This window comes from Pipistrellus kuhlii, unplaced genomic scaffold (assembly GCF_014108245.1).
Source record: "Pipistrellus kuhlii isolate mPipKuh1 unplaced genomic scaffold, mPipKuh1.p scaffold_m20_p_8, whole genome shotgun sequence".
NCBI classification, from domain to species: Eukaryota; Metazoa; Chordata; class Mammalia; order Chiroptera; family Vespertilionidae; genus Pipistrellus; species Pipistrellus kuhlii.
Window position 1 is genome coordinate 27,295,017 of NW_023425584.1, and position 16,848 is coordinate 27,311,864.

The 16,848-nt window shown below is 37.5% G+C and overlaps 1 protein-coding gene across 2 annotated transcripts; it reads left to right on the forward strand.

Annotated features, from left to right (window-relative positions):
• The first annotated feature begins 351 nt into the window (after positions 1–351).
• Positions 352–15,402, forward strand: NME5 (NME/NM23 family member 5). Of its 2 annotated transcripts, XM_045576805.1 has the most exons (6): positions 352–480; positions 1,602–1,703; positions 5,702–5,907; positions 7,028–7,128; positions 12,692–12,810; positions 15,192–15,401. In XM_045576805.1, exons 3-6 carry the CDS (start codon positions 5,765–5,767, stop codon positions 15,273–15,275), a joined length of 447 nt encoding a protein of 148 aa, XP_045432761.1. In that variant the 5' UTR covers positions 352–480; positions 1,602–1,703; positions 5,702–5,764; the 3' UTR covers positions 15,276–15,401. The 2 variants fall into 2 exon arrangements, with proteins under 2 accessions (XP_045432761.1, XP_036279228.1); XM_036423335.2 differs by lacking the exon at positions 352–480 and having other exon boundaries at positions 1,482–1,703; positions 15,192–15,402.
• The last annotated feature ends 1,446 nt before the right edge of the window (positions 15,403–16,848 follow it).

Here is a 16,848-nt window from a genome sequence, read left to right on the forward strand (position 1 = left end):
AACATTACCCATATCTTTGTTCCATAGGCTTAATTTAGAGGTAACTGGATTAGACCTCTTACGATTGCTCTATAAATAAATGTTACTTCACAAGTATAAGAGTGCTTTTTAATGATTACAGAAGCTGGGAATAGAGGGGACAGCATCATTTGGTGAAATGAAAATGACATGGAAGGAGGATGGGGTGGGTAAAGTGTTTATGGCTTTGTCTCATTTATAAAATGGGGGCAATTGAAGCGTACTTCAAATGAGTAGAAGGATGAAAGAAGCTAAATTATGACTAAAATGTAAGAAAACATCTAGTACGCTAAGATTCTTAAGGGGAATAAAAATGACTGTGGCTGGCTTCCTTGGTTAAGGAGCCCTCCAGAGGCTGTTAAACGGACTGCTGGGAATGACTCTCTGCAGCCACCGTCCTTAAACTGGGCTTCACGTCTCCTAGCAACGAGCAGTGGATCCATAAAACCAGTTAGCACGGAGGTGAGTGCCAGAACCAACGTCAGACTCAGAATCTGTGGCTGCGGCTGGGAGAGGTCCAGGGGACAAGTTGCCCTTGGCCTCTCCACCTCATTGAAAGTATTTAGGAATCTCTCTCTTTCTCTCTTTTCCTCCCTCCCTCTCTCCCTCATTCTCTTCCTCTCTCCTTCTCTCCCTCTCCCTCGCCCTTCCTCTCTGACTCCCTCCCTCTTCTTCTCTCTCCCCTTCTTCTTTCCCTTCCTCCTCTCCCTCCCTTTCTCATTCATTCTTTCTCTCTCTCCCCCTCCCCTTCCTTCCCTCCCTCTCCTCCCTCTCTCCTTTTTTGCTCAATCCTCATGGACATAAACAGTAGTGTAATGATTGTGGAGGGATGGGATGGGGTGGAAGTGGAAGTGAGCATAAAGGGGATAAATGGTGAAGGGTGGGGGAGAGGGAGAGATCTGCAGGATTGGGGGGAGAGAAGAAAAAGTGTTCAGGAAATCCCAGGGCACAACCGCAGAGTAGAAATTGTATTACAGGCATACCTTGTTTTATTGCACTTGCTTTCTTCGCTTCATAGGTATTGCGTGTTTTATAAACTGAAGGCAAGACCCTCCACCAGCAAAAAAGTTTATTACACCCTTTATTTCGATACTCGAGATAGAGTCTGCAATATCTCCCATGTATGCCTGTATCAGACACTGCTTATAGAAAAACATGTTGCAGTTTCTAACTTTATAAATTAATAAAATCAAGCACCTAATAATGCCATTCTTTTTTTAAAAATATATTTTATTGATTTTTTTACAGAGAGAAAAGGAGATAGAGAGCTAGAAACATCGATGAGAGAGAAACATCGACCAGCTGCCTCCTGCACACACACTCCCCCCCACCACCACCACCAGGGATGTGCCCACAACCAATGTACATGCCCCTGACCAGAATCGAACCTGGGACCTTTCTGTCCACAGACCGACGCTCTACCACTGAGCCAAACTGGTTTTGGCTAATAATGCCATTCTTAATCACAATTAGATTTTATTGGGGTTACGGGAATGCATGTCATTGCAGTTGATACCTGTCAAGAATCTCTTTAACTTGAACCTCAAAAGACCAGAATGGAACTATCAATGCCCCCACTTCAGATATATGTAGAAAAAACTCTGGCCATTATCAAACCGGATATTGTTGACAAAGAGGAGGAGATACAAGATATTATTATCAGATCTGGATTCACCATTGTTCAGGTAACTTTTGGGCACGATGATTATGTTATTTTCTCTCATTGATCCTTCTTTTTTATGTCTGTGTAAATGTGTTAACTTATTTAGAGCAATAGTATTTAGCATTAAATTTAGGTTTATTCATCTAACTATAAAAATTATATGAGATAGATTTAAGGTTGTTTTTTTTTTCACACTTCAAAATATGTAAAATGAAAAATAAAATTCTTTTACCTCCTCTCCCACTCCAAATCTCAGTCTCCAGAAGAGGCAACCACTTAACATTTTCTTTTTAAAAAAATATATTTTATTGATTTTTTACAGAGAGTAAGAGGGAGGGATAGAGAGTTAGAAATATTGATGAGAATCTTCGATCAGCTGCCTCTTGCACACCACCCACTGGGGATGTGCCTGCAACCAAGGAATCAAACCTGGGACCCTTGAGTCCGCAGGCTGACACTCTATCCACTGAGCCAAACCGGTTCCGCAACACTTTCTGTTCTTCCAGGATTTTCTTTGCATTCACAAGTATCCCTCTCTGTTAAAATAGGACAATCCCTTTCTCTTGACCTACCTTTACAAATCCCTCACATATCATTTCAGATCATAACATCTGAATCTAACTTACTCCTCCTAACTTTTGTGTAATATCCCCTGTGTGGATGAACCACAATTTATTTACTTGGTCCTCTTAAAAAAAATAAATAAATAAAATAAAAAGTTGATTTTAGAGAGAGGGGGAGGGAGAGGGAGAGGTAACATCAATGAGAGAGAAACATCAACATTGATTGTCTCCTGCACACCCCTTGCTGGAGATTGGGCCTACAACCCAGGCTCTCCGATTGGAAATCCAATCAATGACCTCTTGGTGCATGGATCCATGCTCAAGGACAGCCACACTGGCTGGGCTACTTGGTCCTCTATTGATGGACTTGGAGACTGTTGGTATTTTTTTTTTTCTCAATTATTACAAACATTTAATGTTTTAAGCTTTTTTTGTTCTGCAGTTGGTAAAGGTTTGAAAATGAATGTAAAAAAATATTAAATAGAACTGAATAAGTTTAATCTTCCTTTTTTGTATCATTTTTATTTGAAATTCCTGTTTTTATTCTCTTATACTGTGTCATATTGCCTATTTAGTCAATGTTTTAAAAAATGAAAAAGAATCTTCGGGAAAGAAATGGGATATTGGTTGAACTTAGGATAGGTGGAGGCTGAAGATAGGGAAATAAAAGAAAGCGTAAGGAAATAATACAGGAAAGTATAAGGAAATATTTCATATAGTAATGAAAGGACTCAGGTAAAATGAAATTTTTAATGTTGTTAGGAAAACCAGGTAAACCATTTTTTAAAAACTTGGACTGGCCTTTAGGCTCTCTGAGCAACACCATGGCAGTGGGCAAGAACCAGTCTCTTACAAAAGGAGGCAAAAAGGGACCCAAGAATAAAGGGGGTTGACCCATTTTTCTAAGAAAACTTGATATGATGTGAAAGCACCAGTTCTATTCAATATAAGAAATATTGGAACCCTCATCAGTTTTTCTCAGTGGTTAGGGCACCAGCCCTTGAACCAAAGGGCTGAGGGTTCAATTCCTGGTCAAATGCATGTATCTCGGTTGCAAGTTCTATCCCTGGCTCTATTTGGGGGCATGTGGGAGGCAACCAATTGATGTGTCTTTCTCATTTTGATGTTTCTCTCTCCCCCTATCCTCTCTCCCTTCCACTCTGTCTGAAAATCAGTGGGAAAAAATGTTGTCAGGTGAGGGTTAAAAATAAATAAATAAATAAATAAATAATTTTTTTTTGCCGAAACCGGTTTGGCTCAGTGGATAGAGCGTTGGCCTGCGGACTCAAGAGTCCCAGGTTCGATTCCAGTCAAGGGCATGTACAGGAGGCAGCTGGTCGATGTTTCTCTCTCATCGATGTTTCTAACTATTCCTCTCTCTTCCTCTCTGTAAAAAATCAATAAAATATATGTTTAAAAAAATAAAAAAATAAAAATAAATAAATTAATTAATTTTTAAAAAGAAACGTTGGAAAAACACTCGTCATGAGAACTCAAGGATCCAAAATCACATCTGATGGTCTCAAGGGTTATGTTTTTGAAATGAGCCTAGCTGATGTGCAGACTGATGAGTTGCATTTAGAAAATTCAAGCAAATTACTGAGGCTTTTCAGGCAAAAAACTATGTGACTAATTTCCATGGCATGGATCTTTCCTGTGACAAAATGGTAAAAAAAAAAAAAAAAAAAAAAAGTGCCAGATCATGATAGAAGCTCATGTTAATGTCAAGGTTAGCGATAGTTATTTGTTTCATTTATCTGTGTTGTTTTTATTTTATTTTTTAAAAGTGAAACAATCAGATTTGGAAGACTTTTTAAAAAATATATATTTTATTGATTTTTTTTTACAGAGAGGAAAGGAGAGAGATAGAGAGTTAGAAACGTCAATGAAATAGAAACATCGACCAGCTGCCTCCTGCACACCCAACGGGGATGTGCCCTCAACCAATGTACATGCCCTTGACCGGAATCGAACCTAGGACCTTTCAGTCCGCAGACCAATGCTCAATCACTGAGCCAAACCAGCTTTGGCAGATTTGGAAGACTCTTAAGCTCAGCATCAACAGGTCCACCAAATCCAGAAGATAGTGGGAATCATGACCCAAGAGGTGCGAACAAATGACTTGAAAGAAGTGGTCAATTAACTGATTCCAGATAGCATTAGAAAAGGCAGAAAAAGCTTACCAATCTATTCTCTCCACAATGTCTTTGTAAGAAAAGTCAAAATGCTGAAGAAATTCAAATTTGAATTGGGAAAACTCATGGAGCTTCATGGTGAAGATAGCAATTCTGGAAAAGCTACTGGGAATCGACAGGTGCTAAAGTTAAATGAGCTAATGCAGTGGTCAGCAAACTGCGGCTCATGAGCCACATGCGGCTCTTTGGCCCCTTGAGTGTGGCTCTTCCACACAATAGCACATGCAGTTTAGTTTTATTTCCAGTATGGTTCTGGGAGAAAGTGCAAGAAAGATCCACCTACTCTGCAGCCATCTTGAAACTACTGCATTAGTTGCATATTTCTAAGTGCCACAGTTAGACCAGCTCCCTTAAAATACTGTAGGAAAATTTCACAATAAAATAGGAAAATACCACAAGTAGATAAGAAGAATGAATGGGAATATTCTAAAATTCATTTTTGTTACTTTAATGTACACAGAGTATTCATCAACAAAATACTGCCCTGGCTGGTGTGGTTCAGTGGTTAGAGTGTTGTCCTGCATACCGAAGGGTCAGAGGTTCGATTCCCAGTCAAGGGCAGTTACCTGGATTGCAAGTTTGATTCCTTCCCCCGGACGGGGCATGTTCTGGAGGCCACCAATTGATGTGTGTCTCTCTCTTACATTGATGATGTTGGTTTTTTTCCTCTTCTCCCCCAACCCCCTTTTCCTTCCATTCACTCTAAAAATCAATAGAAAAAATACCCTTGGGTGAGGATTAACAACAACAACAACAAAAAACAAAATACTGGTGGTTAGAATGTTTTTATTTTAAGAAGGAGATATGATGAGTTTGTTAATAACAAAGCATATGTTGCCCAGCTGGAGTAGCTCAGTGGTTGAGATTCAACCTATGAATCAAGATTATAGTTCAATTCCTGATCAGGGCCCATTCCCAGTTTGTAGGCTCGATCCCCAGGCTGTGGCGTGCAGAAGGCAGCAATCAGTGATTCTCTCTCATCATTGATGTTTCTTTCTCTCCCTTTCCCTTCCTCTGAAATCAATAAAGATATATTTTTTAAAAGTATATGTTGGAATAGTTTTTCTTAAGTTGGTTAAATAATTCTTATAATTTTATTTACATCCTATATTTAAATTTCTTACCTAATCCTTTCTTCATAATACAAAAATAAATGTCAAATTTATAATCAGGTTGGTACTAATTTTAAGTTATTAATGACTTAACCAGGTATTATTGAACTGTCATATTAAATATTTTTGTTGATTTTGTTTCTCTTATAGAGAAGAAAACTACAACTTAGCCCTGAGCATTGTAGTAACTTTTATGTGGAACAGTATGGGAAAATGTTTTTCCCCAACTTAACAGCTTATATGAGTTCTGGACCACTTGTTGCTATGATATTAGCTAGACATAAAGCCATCTCTTACTGGAAAGAACTTTTGGGACCAAGCAATAGCTTAGTAGCTAAGGAGACACATCCAGACAGGTAACTTTCCTAGGGAAAAATACAATCCTACTATGAAAATGAAAAAAAAAAATCTGATTTCATTGTAATAGGGATTTTCTTTTATTTAAAGTTTTCCTAAGTTTAACTGTTGTTGTTTGGTTTTTTGGGGTGGCAGGGAGGTTCATTTTATGTTTTAACTATTTAAATCTGTATCTTAATACCAAATACCACAAAAGGTCTCAGGGAATGTCTGTCTGTGGTTGATTAACCTTATTTGCTTATCCTGGAATTAAACTACCACTGAAGTAGGGTTTATCATGAGAAAATTGATGTAGTATTTTGCCGAAACCGGTTTGGCTCAATGGATAGAGCATCGGCTTGGGGACTGAAGGGTCCCGGGTTCGATTTCGGTCAAGGGCATGTACCTTGGTTGCGGGCACAATCCCAGTAGGGGGTGTGCAAGAAGCAGCTGATCAATGGTTCTCTCTCATCGATGTTTCTAACTCTCTATCTCTCTCCCTTCCTCTCTGTACAAAATCAATAAAATATATATTTAAAAAAACAAACAAAAGAAAATTGATGTTGTATTTTAAAAGAGTATTGATAATACAGGACCAGAACTCAAGATTTCCAGCATTATCATTAATGTCTAGAAAACAGTGGACATTGAGTTCTTGCATTTAAAAAAAAATACATTTTTATTGATTTCAGAGAGGAAGGGAGAGAGAGATGCAAACATCAATGATGAGAATCATTGATTGGCTGCCTCCTGCACACCCCATACAGGGGGTTGAGACCGCAATCCGGGCATGTACCCTTGCCAGGAATTGAACCATGAACTCCTGGTTCTTAGGTCCACACTCAGCCACTGAGCCACGCCAGCCAGGTGAGTTCTTGCACTTTTGAATTGATACTGCTTTTTCACTTCTCATAAAACATCTATTTTTCATCCAGAGAACTCCTGTTTCCCCATTGTATCCCTCCTGAAGATTTTAAAGATATTTGACTCTCATCTAGATAGATTAAAGCTTGAATTCAGGCTTAAAACAATATGTGAGAAGTGGCAAAGCTTTTGTAAAATACTTAAATAGGATGCATATGTAAAAAGTAAGAAAAAGGATGTCAGATTGGGTGGTCATCATCTCTAACTTGTTTTTAGTCTAAGGGCAATTTATGGCACAGATGACCTAAGGAATGCACTTCATGGGAGTTCTGATTTTGCTGCAGCTGAAAGAGAAATTCGATTCATGTTTCCTGAAGGTGAGTTATAGATGAGTAATTAGTCAATTGCATCTCCTTATTGTTTGATTTTTCTTTTATTTTGGGATGTAACTAGGAAAAAAGTAATGGCTTTTCTCCAATATATTTTGTCATATTTTCAAGTTGTAGTTAACTTAAAGCCAAGAATAGAAAACTCAACATTATCTTCAGAACTAAATTGTGCCTACTAGGAAATCTTTTGAGAACAGTTTAATTTTTTTCTTTCTTTTCTCTTGGACTAGAAATATTTAGGATTTTTCTTCTCCTTCTGTGTTGTAATACTTTTGAATTATCTATAATGCATCAGTGAAATTTGTTACACGTGAAAAAAAGAATCTCCCTTGGAAATTATTATTGGTTTTCCATTTTCTCTAACAGTGTACTATTTGTCCAGCACACATGCAATTGTGAAATTAATAATTCTTGGCCTTTTTTGTTTGTTTCCATCCTGTTGTGAAGGCTATAAATCATTTATTTATTTAATAATTTTATTGATATCAGAAAGGAAGGGAGAGATAGAAACATCAATGATGCGAGAGAATCATTGATTGGCTGCCTCCTGCACACTCCACACTGGGGATGGGGCCCACAACCCGGGCATGTGCCCTTGACCAGAATTGAACTAAGGACCCTTCAGTCCACAGGCCGATGCTCTATCCACTGAGCTAAACCAGCTAGGGCTATAAATCTTTTAGAAGTAGGCACAATGAGGACAACATTGAGGTTTTTAGTTTGTTTTCAGTAATTTTAAGACAAAGAACATTTGCCGATTTTCATTATGAAGACAAAATGCAAAGTATCAGGCAGTTTTTAAAAAAATTTTTTTGCATGTTATTTCTTTTCTAACTCATTTAGACTTGTTCCTCTCTATTTTATATTGAATATTTATTCAAAGAAAACAGAAAACTATCTTGGATATTTAAAAGTCCTGATTTTTAAACAAAAACTGTTTTAGAGCCCTAACTGGTTTGGCTCAGTGGATAGAGCATTGGCTTTTGGACTGAAAGGTCTCAGGTTCGATTCTGGTCAAGGGCATGTACCTTGGTTGCCGGTACATCCCCAGTGAAGGTGTACAGGAGGAGGCTAATCAATGTTTCTTCCTTATCAGTGATTCTAACTCTCTGTCCCTCTCCCTTCATCTCTGTAAAAAATTAATAAAATATATTATTTAAAAAAAAACACCTGTTTTGCCGAAACCGGTTTTGCTCAGTGGAGAGAGCATCAGTCTGCGGACTAAAAGGTTCCAAGTTTGATTCCAGTCAAAGGCATGTAACTTGGTTGCGGGCACATGCCCAGTAGGAGGTATGCAAGAGACAGCTGGTCGATGATTCTCTCTCATTGATGTTTCTAACTCTCTATCCCTCTCTCTTCCTCACTGTAAAAAATCAATAAAATATATATATTTTTTAAAAACTGTGTTATAGATATTTGTATCCAAAAGTATTTGCCTACTTATATTTAATCTTACTGATCTAATTTCTGTCACATATCCATTGTATTAAGGTGTCATTTTCTTCAGAACTATTTATTGTATAAAATTTGCAACATACACAAAAATAGGCAGAATTCTATCTAATAAAAGAGTAATATTCAAATTAACCATCACTCCAACACACAAGATGGTTGCTCCCATGTGGACACAAGATGGCTGATACAAGATGGCCAGTGGGGATGGCAGATGGGAGGGACCAGGCCTGCAAGGGAGGGCAGTTGGGGGCAATCAAGCCTGCAGGGGAGGGCAGTTAGGGGCAAACAGGCTGGCAGGGGAGCAGTTAGGCATTAATCAGGCTGGCATGGGAGTGATTAGAGGGTGATTAGGCTGGCAGGCAGAAGCAGTTAGGGGCAATCAGGCAGGCAGGCAGAGCAGTTGGTAGCCAGCAGTATTGGATTGTGAGAAGGATGTTTGACTGCCTCACTGGGATTGGGCCTAAATGGGCAGTTGGACATCCCTCAAGAGGTCCCAGATTGGAGAGGATGCAGGCTGGTTGAGGGACACCCTCCCCACACCATGCATGAATTTTGTGCACTGGGCCTCAAGTAATATAATAAAGCCCTAATGAGCTCATCACCCAAATTTAATAGTTATGGTCAATCATATTTCATCTGTAACCTCAGCTCCTATATCTCTTGCTTCCATATTATTTTGAAGCATATCTCAAACATCAGTTTATGTGTTTTTTCTTTTCTTTTTTAAAAAAAAATATATTTTATTGATTTTGTACAGAGAGGAAGGGAGAGAGAGAGAGAGTTAGAAACATCGATGAGAGAGAGTCATCGATCAGTTGCCTCTTGCACACCCCCTACTGGGGATATGTTTTCTTTTTATTAATATATTTTTATTTATTTTAGAGAGGAAGAGAGAGAGAAAGATCTATAATGAAAGAGAATAACTTATAGGCAGCCTCCTGCACTCCCCCCATTGGGGATCAAGCCTGCAACCCTGGCATGTGCCCTTGTCCATAATCGAACCTAGGACCTTCAGTTTGAAGGCCAGTGCTCTATCCACTGAGTCAAACCAGCTAGTGCCACAAACCTCCTTTTGTTTCACCCTGTATAAAGAATTCTTACAACTCAATAATAAACAACCCAATTAAAACACGGGCAAAATTTGAATAAGTATTTCACAAAAGACAGTATATGAGTGGCTAATATGCACATGAAAAAGTGCTCAACTTAATAATTGGAGAAGTGCAAAATAAAACCACAATGAGATACCATGGCATTTCCATTAGAACGGCTATAATCAATGGTAAGGATATAGCAATCCTGGGATCCTCATACATTATTGCAAATGTTACAGCCACTTTTGTATTTTTACTTATTTGGGGGGAGAGAAAGAGAGAGAGAGAGAGAGAAAGAGAGAGAGAGAGAGAGAGAGAGAGAGAGAGAGAGAGAGAGAGAGAGAGAGAGGGAGGGAGGGAGGGAGGGGGAGGGAGAAGAGGGAGAAAACAACAACATTGATTTGTTGTTCCTCTTATTTATGCATTCATTGGTTGATTCTTGTATGTGTTCTGACTGGGATTGAACCTGAAACCTTGGTATATCAGAATGATGCTCTAACCAACTGACTACCCGGCCAGGGCTTATAGTACTTTTGAAAAACATTTTGGCCTTTTCTTAAAATATTAAGAAACTAGGTAAGTCTGTTAGCCATTCAACTCCGGGCAGAATCTACCACCCAATACTTTTTAAAACATCCATCTACATAATGACACATGTGAATCTTTATAGCAGCATTATTTAATGTACCCCAAATTGGAAACAATCCAACTGTTAGCCATAAAACAGAATTAAACTGAACTAAAAGGAACATGATACATGCCACAACATGGATGAACCTTAAAACATGCTAGGTGAAAGAATCCAGGCACAAAAGACCACATATTACATAATCCACTTATGAAATATCCAGAAAAGGCAAATTTTTAGAAACAGAAAGAAGCACAGTGGTTGCTGGGGATAGGAATGGAAGCCGGAAATTGTAAATAGACACAAGGAAATATTTTAAATTGTAAATAGACACAAGGAAATATTTTTGGAGTGATCAAAGTGTTCTAAAACTGGATCATGGTGATGATAACACAACTAAATACCCTGTTTCCCCGAAAATAAGACAATTTCTTATATTAATTTTTTCTCCCAAAGTTGTGCTAGGTCTTATTTTCAGGGGATGTCTTATCTTTCCATGCGCTAGGTCTTATTTTCGGAGTCTGACTTATTTTTGGGGAAACACGGTATTTATTAAATATCACTTGTATACATAATGGATGAATTTTATGATATGTAAATTATCTCAATAAAACTTTAAAAATCATTAAAAAATGGATGAGGTCTGTTCTCCCATGGAGTTTAGTGTTTGAAAGATAGCCATTAAACAAGAATTACCCAAGTAATTGCATAGTTATTGTGTGATAAGTGCTATACAAAGCAATTGTGGACTGAAAGGAAGATCTGACAGAGAAAGTGACTTTTTAGCTGAGATCCAAAGAGTAAGCAGTGGTTAACCAGAGTAAAGGGAAGAATGTTCTAGCAGAAGGAATAGCATGTGCTCAAATCATGAGCAGGAAATAACTTGGCACATCCTATAAACAAAAAAAGATATTGGTAAGAGAAATAAAATGAGTTTGGAGAGGTAGTATAGGTGACATGCTACAGAATCTTATGGGCCATAAATATGGAGTCCTGTCTTGACTATATATGCAAGCAAGAGCCAATGAAGCATTTTAATCTGATTTTCATTTTTAAAATAGGACCGAGAGCACTGGATGGGTATCTCAGTTGGTTAGAGCGTCTTCCCAATATGCCAAAGTTGTGGATTTGCTTCCTGGTCAGGGGCACATAAGAATCAACCAATGAGCCCTAACCAGTTTGGCTCAGTGGATAGAGTGTCGGCCTTCGATTCTGGTCAAGGACATGCATCTTGGTTGCGGGTACATCCCTAGTAGGAGGTGTACATAAGGTAGCTGATCACAGTTTCTCTCTCATCGATGTTTCTAGGTCTCTATCCCTCTCCCTTCCTCTCTGTAAAAAATCAATAAAATATATTTTTAAGTAACACACAAAAAAACCCTCCATTCAAAAAAAGAACCAATGAGTGGATTAACAAATTGATGTTTCTCTCTCTCCCCCCCTTCTTCTCTAAAATCAATAAATTTTTTAAAAAGTAGCATATTGATGGAGGTCAATCTCAAAAGATCTACTAAACCTTATAAAATCCATTCTTTCTTATATAAATATGCTAGAGGCCCAGTGCATGAATTTGTGCACAGGTGGGATCCAGCCAGTCTACCCTGATTGGGGTGGAGGGGGCTGATAAGGGGTGAGGCTGGCCAGGGGGAGGGGCCATGAGCGGTTGGCCTGCGACCCTGTCCCCTGATCGAACTCCCGGTTGAACTCTGGTTAAGGGGACAATTTGCATATTAGCCTTTTATCATATAGGATTCTTTCCTGTATTGCAAATCTGGTTCACCTCCATTGTGTTCAAATAAGGCTGAAAAGACAACAGTTTCCCCAAGTTTTTAAATAATAAACCTGAAAAATAAGAGTAGGAATATTAATACATATTATATAGACAGATATAAGTTCTTTATGTATATTCAGTAGTCTAAAAGAGAGCAAGAACTACATACTATTCACTGTTGTATCTACCACTTTGTGAAGCGCCTTCATTTTGTTGGCAGGAATTTTTTGAATGAATCTCCCTGATTTTACATGTTGTTCATTTTTTTATTTTTCATAACATTGTGTTATAACATTTACTGTAAAAAACATGGAAATAAAAATTCAGAAAAAGATATAGTTGAAAAATAATCAGAATCATACACATGATTACTATTAGCATTTTGATATGTTTCTTGCCAGTCTTAAGTAGTCTTATTTTTTTTATGTGTGTACTTGTGTGTTTTTGAGTCAACTATTATGCTATGTATCAGTTGTATTCCCTTAAAAACCTTTATAAGTATTTCTCATTACATTAAACTTTCTTTGAAGGTATCTTTTTTAATGACTGTGTAATATTTCATCATTTATGTTAGCTTTAATGGGGATACATTTGTATTTGCAGTGATTGTTGAGCCTATTCCAGTGGGACAAGCTGCGAGGGACTATTTGAATTTATATGTCATTCCAACTCTGCTGAAAGGACTCACAGAGCTTTGTAAGCACAAGCCAGCAGATCCTTGTGTAAGAAATCTTTTTATTCACATTAAAGAATATTGAATATACAATAGTTTTTTTTGTTTTGTTTTGTTTTTAAATATATTGTATTGATTTTTGTACAGAGAGGACGGGAGAGAGATAGAAAGCTAGAAACATCGATGAGAGAGTCATCGATCAGCTGCCTCTTGCACACCCCCCACTGGGGATATGCCCGCAACCAAGGTACATGCCCTTGACCGGAATCGAACCCGGGACCCTTCAGTCCCCAAGCCGATGCTCTATCCACTGAGCCAAACCGGTCTCGGCTGAATATAGTTTTCATATCTCAAATATTTTATTCTTTGAAACAGTGTAAGTACTGAGAATCATTGTTTTTGTTGTTGTTGTTGTTAATCCTCACCTTTTTTCCATTGATTTTTAGAGAGTGTGGAAAGGAGGGGGAGAGACCCATAGAGAGAAAAACATTGATGTGAGACACATTGATTAGTTGCCTCCCTCACACATTCAATTGGCTGCAGGCCTTTCTGTTTTTGTTTCATTATAATCATCCTAGTAGATGTGAAATAGTTTATCAGTTATTTGTATTTCTCTAATGTAAATTATGTTGAGCATCTTTTCATGTGCTTATTGGCCATTTGTATCTTTTCTTTGTAGAAATGTCTGTTCCAGTTAAAGTTTTTTGCCCAGTCTTAATTTTTTGTTGTTGTTGTGTTGTAGTTTTTTTTACATGTTATAGGTATCAAATCTTTGTCAGATATATTATTTGTTAAATTTTTCTCCCTTTCTGTAGGTTGGTTCTTTTCACTTTATTGATAGTTCTTTTATGCCAAAAAGTTTTAAAATTTAGATGAAAATCAGTTTATCTTTTTTATTTTGTTGCTCATGCTTTTGGTATCATATCTAAGAATCCTATTGTTAAAGCCAAGGTGATGAAGATTTATTTCTATGTTTTCTTTTGTGATCTTAATGGTTGCCTGACTGGCATGGCTGATTGGCTGAACATTGACCTATGAATCTGGAACTCATGGTTTGATTCCCTGTCTGGGCACATGCCCCGTTTCGAGCTCGATCCCCAGTGTGAGGCCTGCAGGACGTAACCTTTTAGTGATTCTCTCTCATCATTGATGTTTCTGTTTCTCTCTCCCTCTCCCTTATTCTCTGAAATCGATTTAAAAATATATTTTAAAAAACATTTTAATGGTTTTAGCTCTTATATTTCAGTTGTTGATCCATTTTGAATTAATTTTTATATATGTGTTAGGATTTATTTCTGGACTCTAAAGTGCTATTTCATTGGTCTATATAGGTCTATTTATTTGTCAGAATCACACTGCTTGGATTGCTATTGCTTTGAAGAAAATTTTGAAATGAGAAAGAACGAAGTCAGAGAATCCTCCAATTTTGTTCTTTTTTATGATTGCTTTGGCTATTCAGAGCCCTCTTGAAATTCTATATAAATCTGAGAATTGACTTTTTTATTTATGCAAAAATTATTGTTGGAAATTTGATATGTATTATGTTGAATATGCATATCAGTTTGTGTAGTATTGATATTTAACTTCTTAACAGTATTAAGCCTCTCCACTCTCCATTAACACAGCATGTATTTATTTATTTAAGTCTTTAAATTTCTTTCAACTATGTGGTGTTTTTTTTGTTTTTGTTTTATCTTTTAACACCAAGATCTGCAAAAAGACAACTTCTGAAATAGGATACCAGCTATGTTTAATAGTTCTCAGTTATACAAGGTGGTTAAATTTATTCCTACATATGTGTTTTTCAGTGCTATTATAAATGAAAGTGATTTCTTAATTTCCTTTTTTGTTGTTTTTTTGAAAACATATTTTATTGATTTTTTACAGAGAGGAAGGGAGAGGGATAGAAAGCTAGAAACATCGATGAGAGAGAAACATGGACCAGCTGCCTTATGCACACCCCCCACCAGGGATGTGCCCACAACCAATGTACAATACATGCCCTTGACCGGAATTGAACTTGGGACCCTTCAGTCCACAGACCGACGCTCTACCAAAGTGGTTTCAGCTTAATTTTCTTTTTGGATTGTTCGTTAGCAATGTATAGAAACATCTGACTTTTATGTGTTGATCTTATAACCTATAAATTTGCCAAATTCATGTATTAGCTCTGGTAGCTTTCTTGTGAATTCTTTGGGATTTTCTATATATAGGATCATATCATTTGTGAATGGAGATAGTTTTACTTCTTTCTTTCCAATTTGGATCTGTACTGACAATCTAAATTTAATGTTTCAGTTTTTAATGGTCATTTTCTCATTATTTTTAGAGTGATTTTGAAAACTGTTTAAGGTTTAAATCGATATGCTATATATTGAAGAAAATATTTCAATGTTTACTAAGTTAAGGTATCTTTTTTTTTCTTCATAGATTTGGCTAGCTGATTGGCTGTTGGAAAATAATCCCAACAAACCTAAACTTTGTCACCATCCAATTGTAGAAGAACCTTATTAAAATAAATCCTTCAAAGAACAAATCATGAATGATCTCATTTTAAAGGCATGATTCTAAGCTTCTACTTAAAAAACAAACATGATCTCACTCATGTGTGGGATATAATGATAAACATAATTTGATGAATGAGAATAGATCCAGAGAGAAATGGCGAGGAGGGAGGTGTTAGAGAGCAACCAAAGGACACAAACACTGGGGTGGGAATGGCTGGGGGGTTGTGGGGTCAATTGTGAAAAAAGGAGACATATGTAAAACTTTAGACAATAATTAATTTTTTAAAATCCAACCATAGCTCTTAAGGGTTTAAGTAGTACATGTGAATAAATTATTTGTGTGTTTTTTAAACTATTTTTAAAAAATATTTTTTAAAAGAATAGTTGTGTTTTGTGCCGCAGATATTATCTAAGGTAAAAAGGGTATGATTTTTTAAAATATATTTGTATTGATTTCATAGAGGAAGGGAGAGGGAAAGATAGAAACATCAATGATGAGAGAAAATAATTGATTGGCTGCCTCCTGTATGCTCCCTACTGGGGATCGAGTCTGCAACCCAGGCATGTGCCAGACCAAGAATTGAAACCAGGGAAACCAAGATGGCAGCACAGGTAAACACCTAAACTGCTGCCTCACACAACAATTCCAAAACTACAACTAAAGAAAAAACGGACATCATCCAGAACTACAGAAAGGCTGGCTGAGTGGAAATTCTACAACTAGAAAGAAAGAGAAAAGCACACTGAGACTCACAGGAGCTGCAGAAGGCAGAGGTTACCGAGGCGTGCCCGGAGAGGGCTGGCAACTGAGTATCTGGCAGAAGCAGTTAGGGGCAATCAGGCAGGCAGGCAGGCAGGCAGATATGCAGTTAGAAGCCAGTGATCCCAGATAGTGAGAGGGATGTCTTGCCAGTTTAGGCCCAATCCCTGGGACCAGGCCTAAAATGGCAGTCAGACATCCTGCAAGGAGTCCCCAATTGGAAAGGGTGCAAGATGAGTTGAGGGAAACCCCGCTCCATGCATGAATTTCATGCACTGGGCCTCTAGTCATTTATATAACTATTTCCTGGACATTAATCAGAGCTCTCCAAGGGTGACCAGTCATTGATTCTTTAAAAAAAATAAAAATAAAATTTTATATATATATATATAATTTATTTATTTGTTTGTTTGTTTATTTATTTATTTTACAGAGAGGAAGGGAGCGGGATAGAGAGTTAGAAACATCATTGAGAGAGAAACATAGATCAGCTCCCTCCTGCACACCCCCTACTGGGGATGTGCCTGCAACCAAGGTACATGCCCCTGACTGGAATTGAACCCAGGACCCTTGAGTTGAAGACTGATGCTCTATCCACTGATAGAGCTATCCGGTTTCAGCTAGACATTGATTCTTGATCCTGGTTGTATCACTGAAAGTCCTACATCGGGAGAGCCCTCTCAGTTCAGGGCAACATGGAATGATTGGTCAACCTATCAAATAGTCCTTAGATTAGTGTTTCCCAATTATGTTTTTGTGATGAGGTACTAGTTTATTTGGTTGTTTATTATGTTTTTATTGGAGAGAGAGAGAGAGAGAG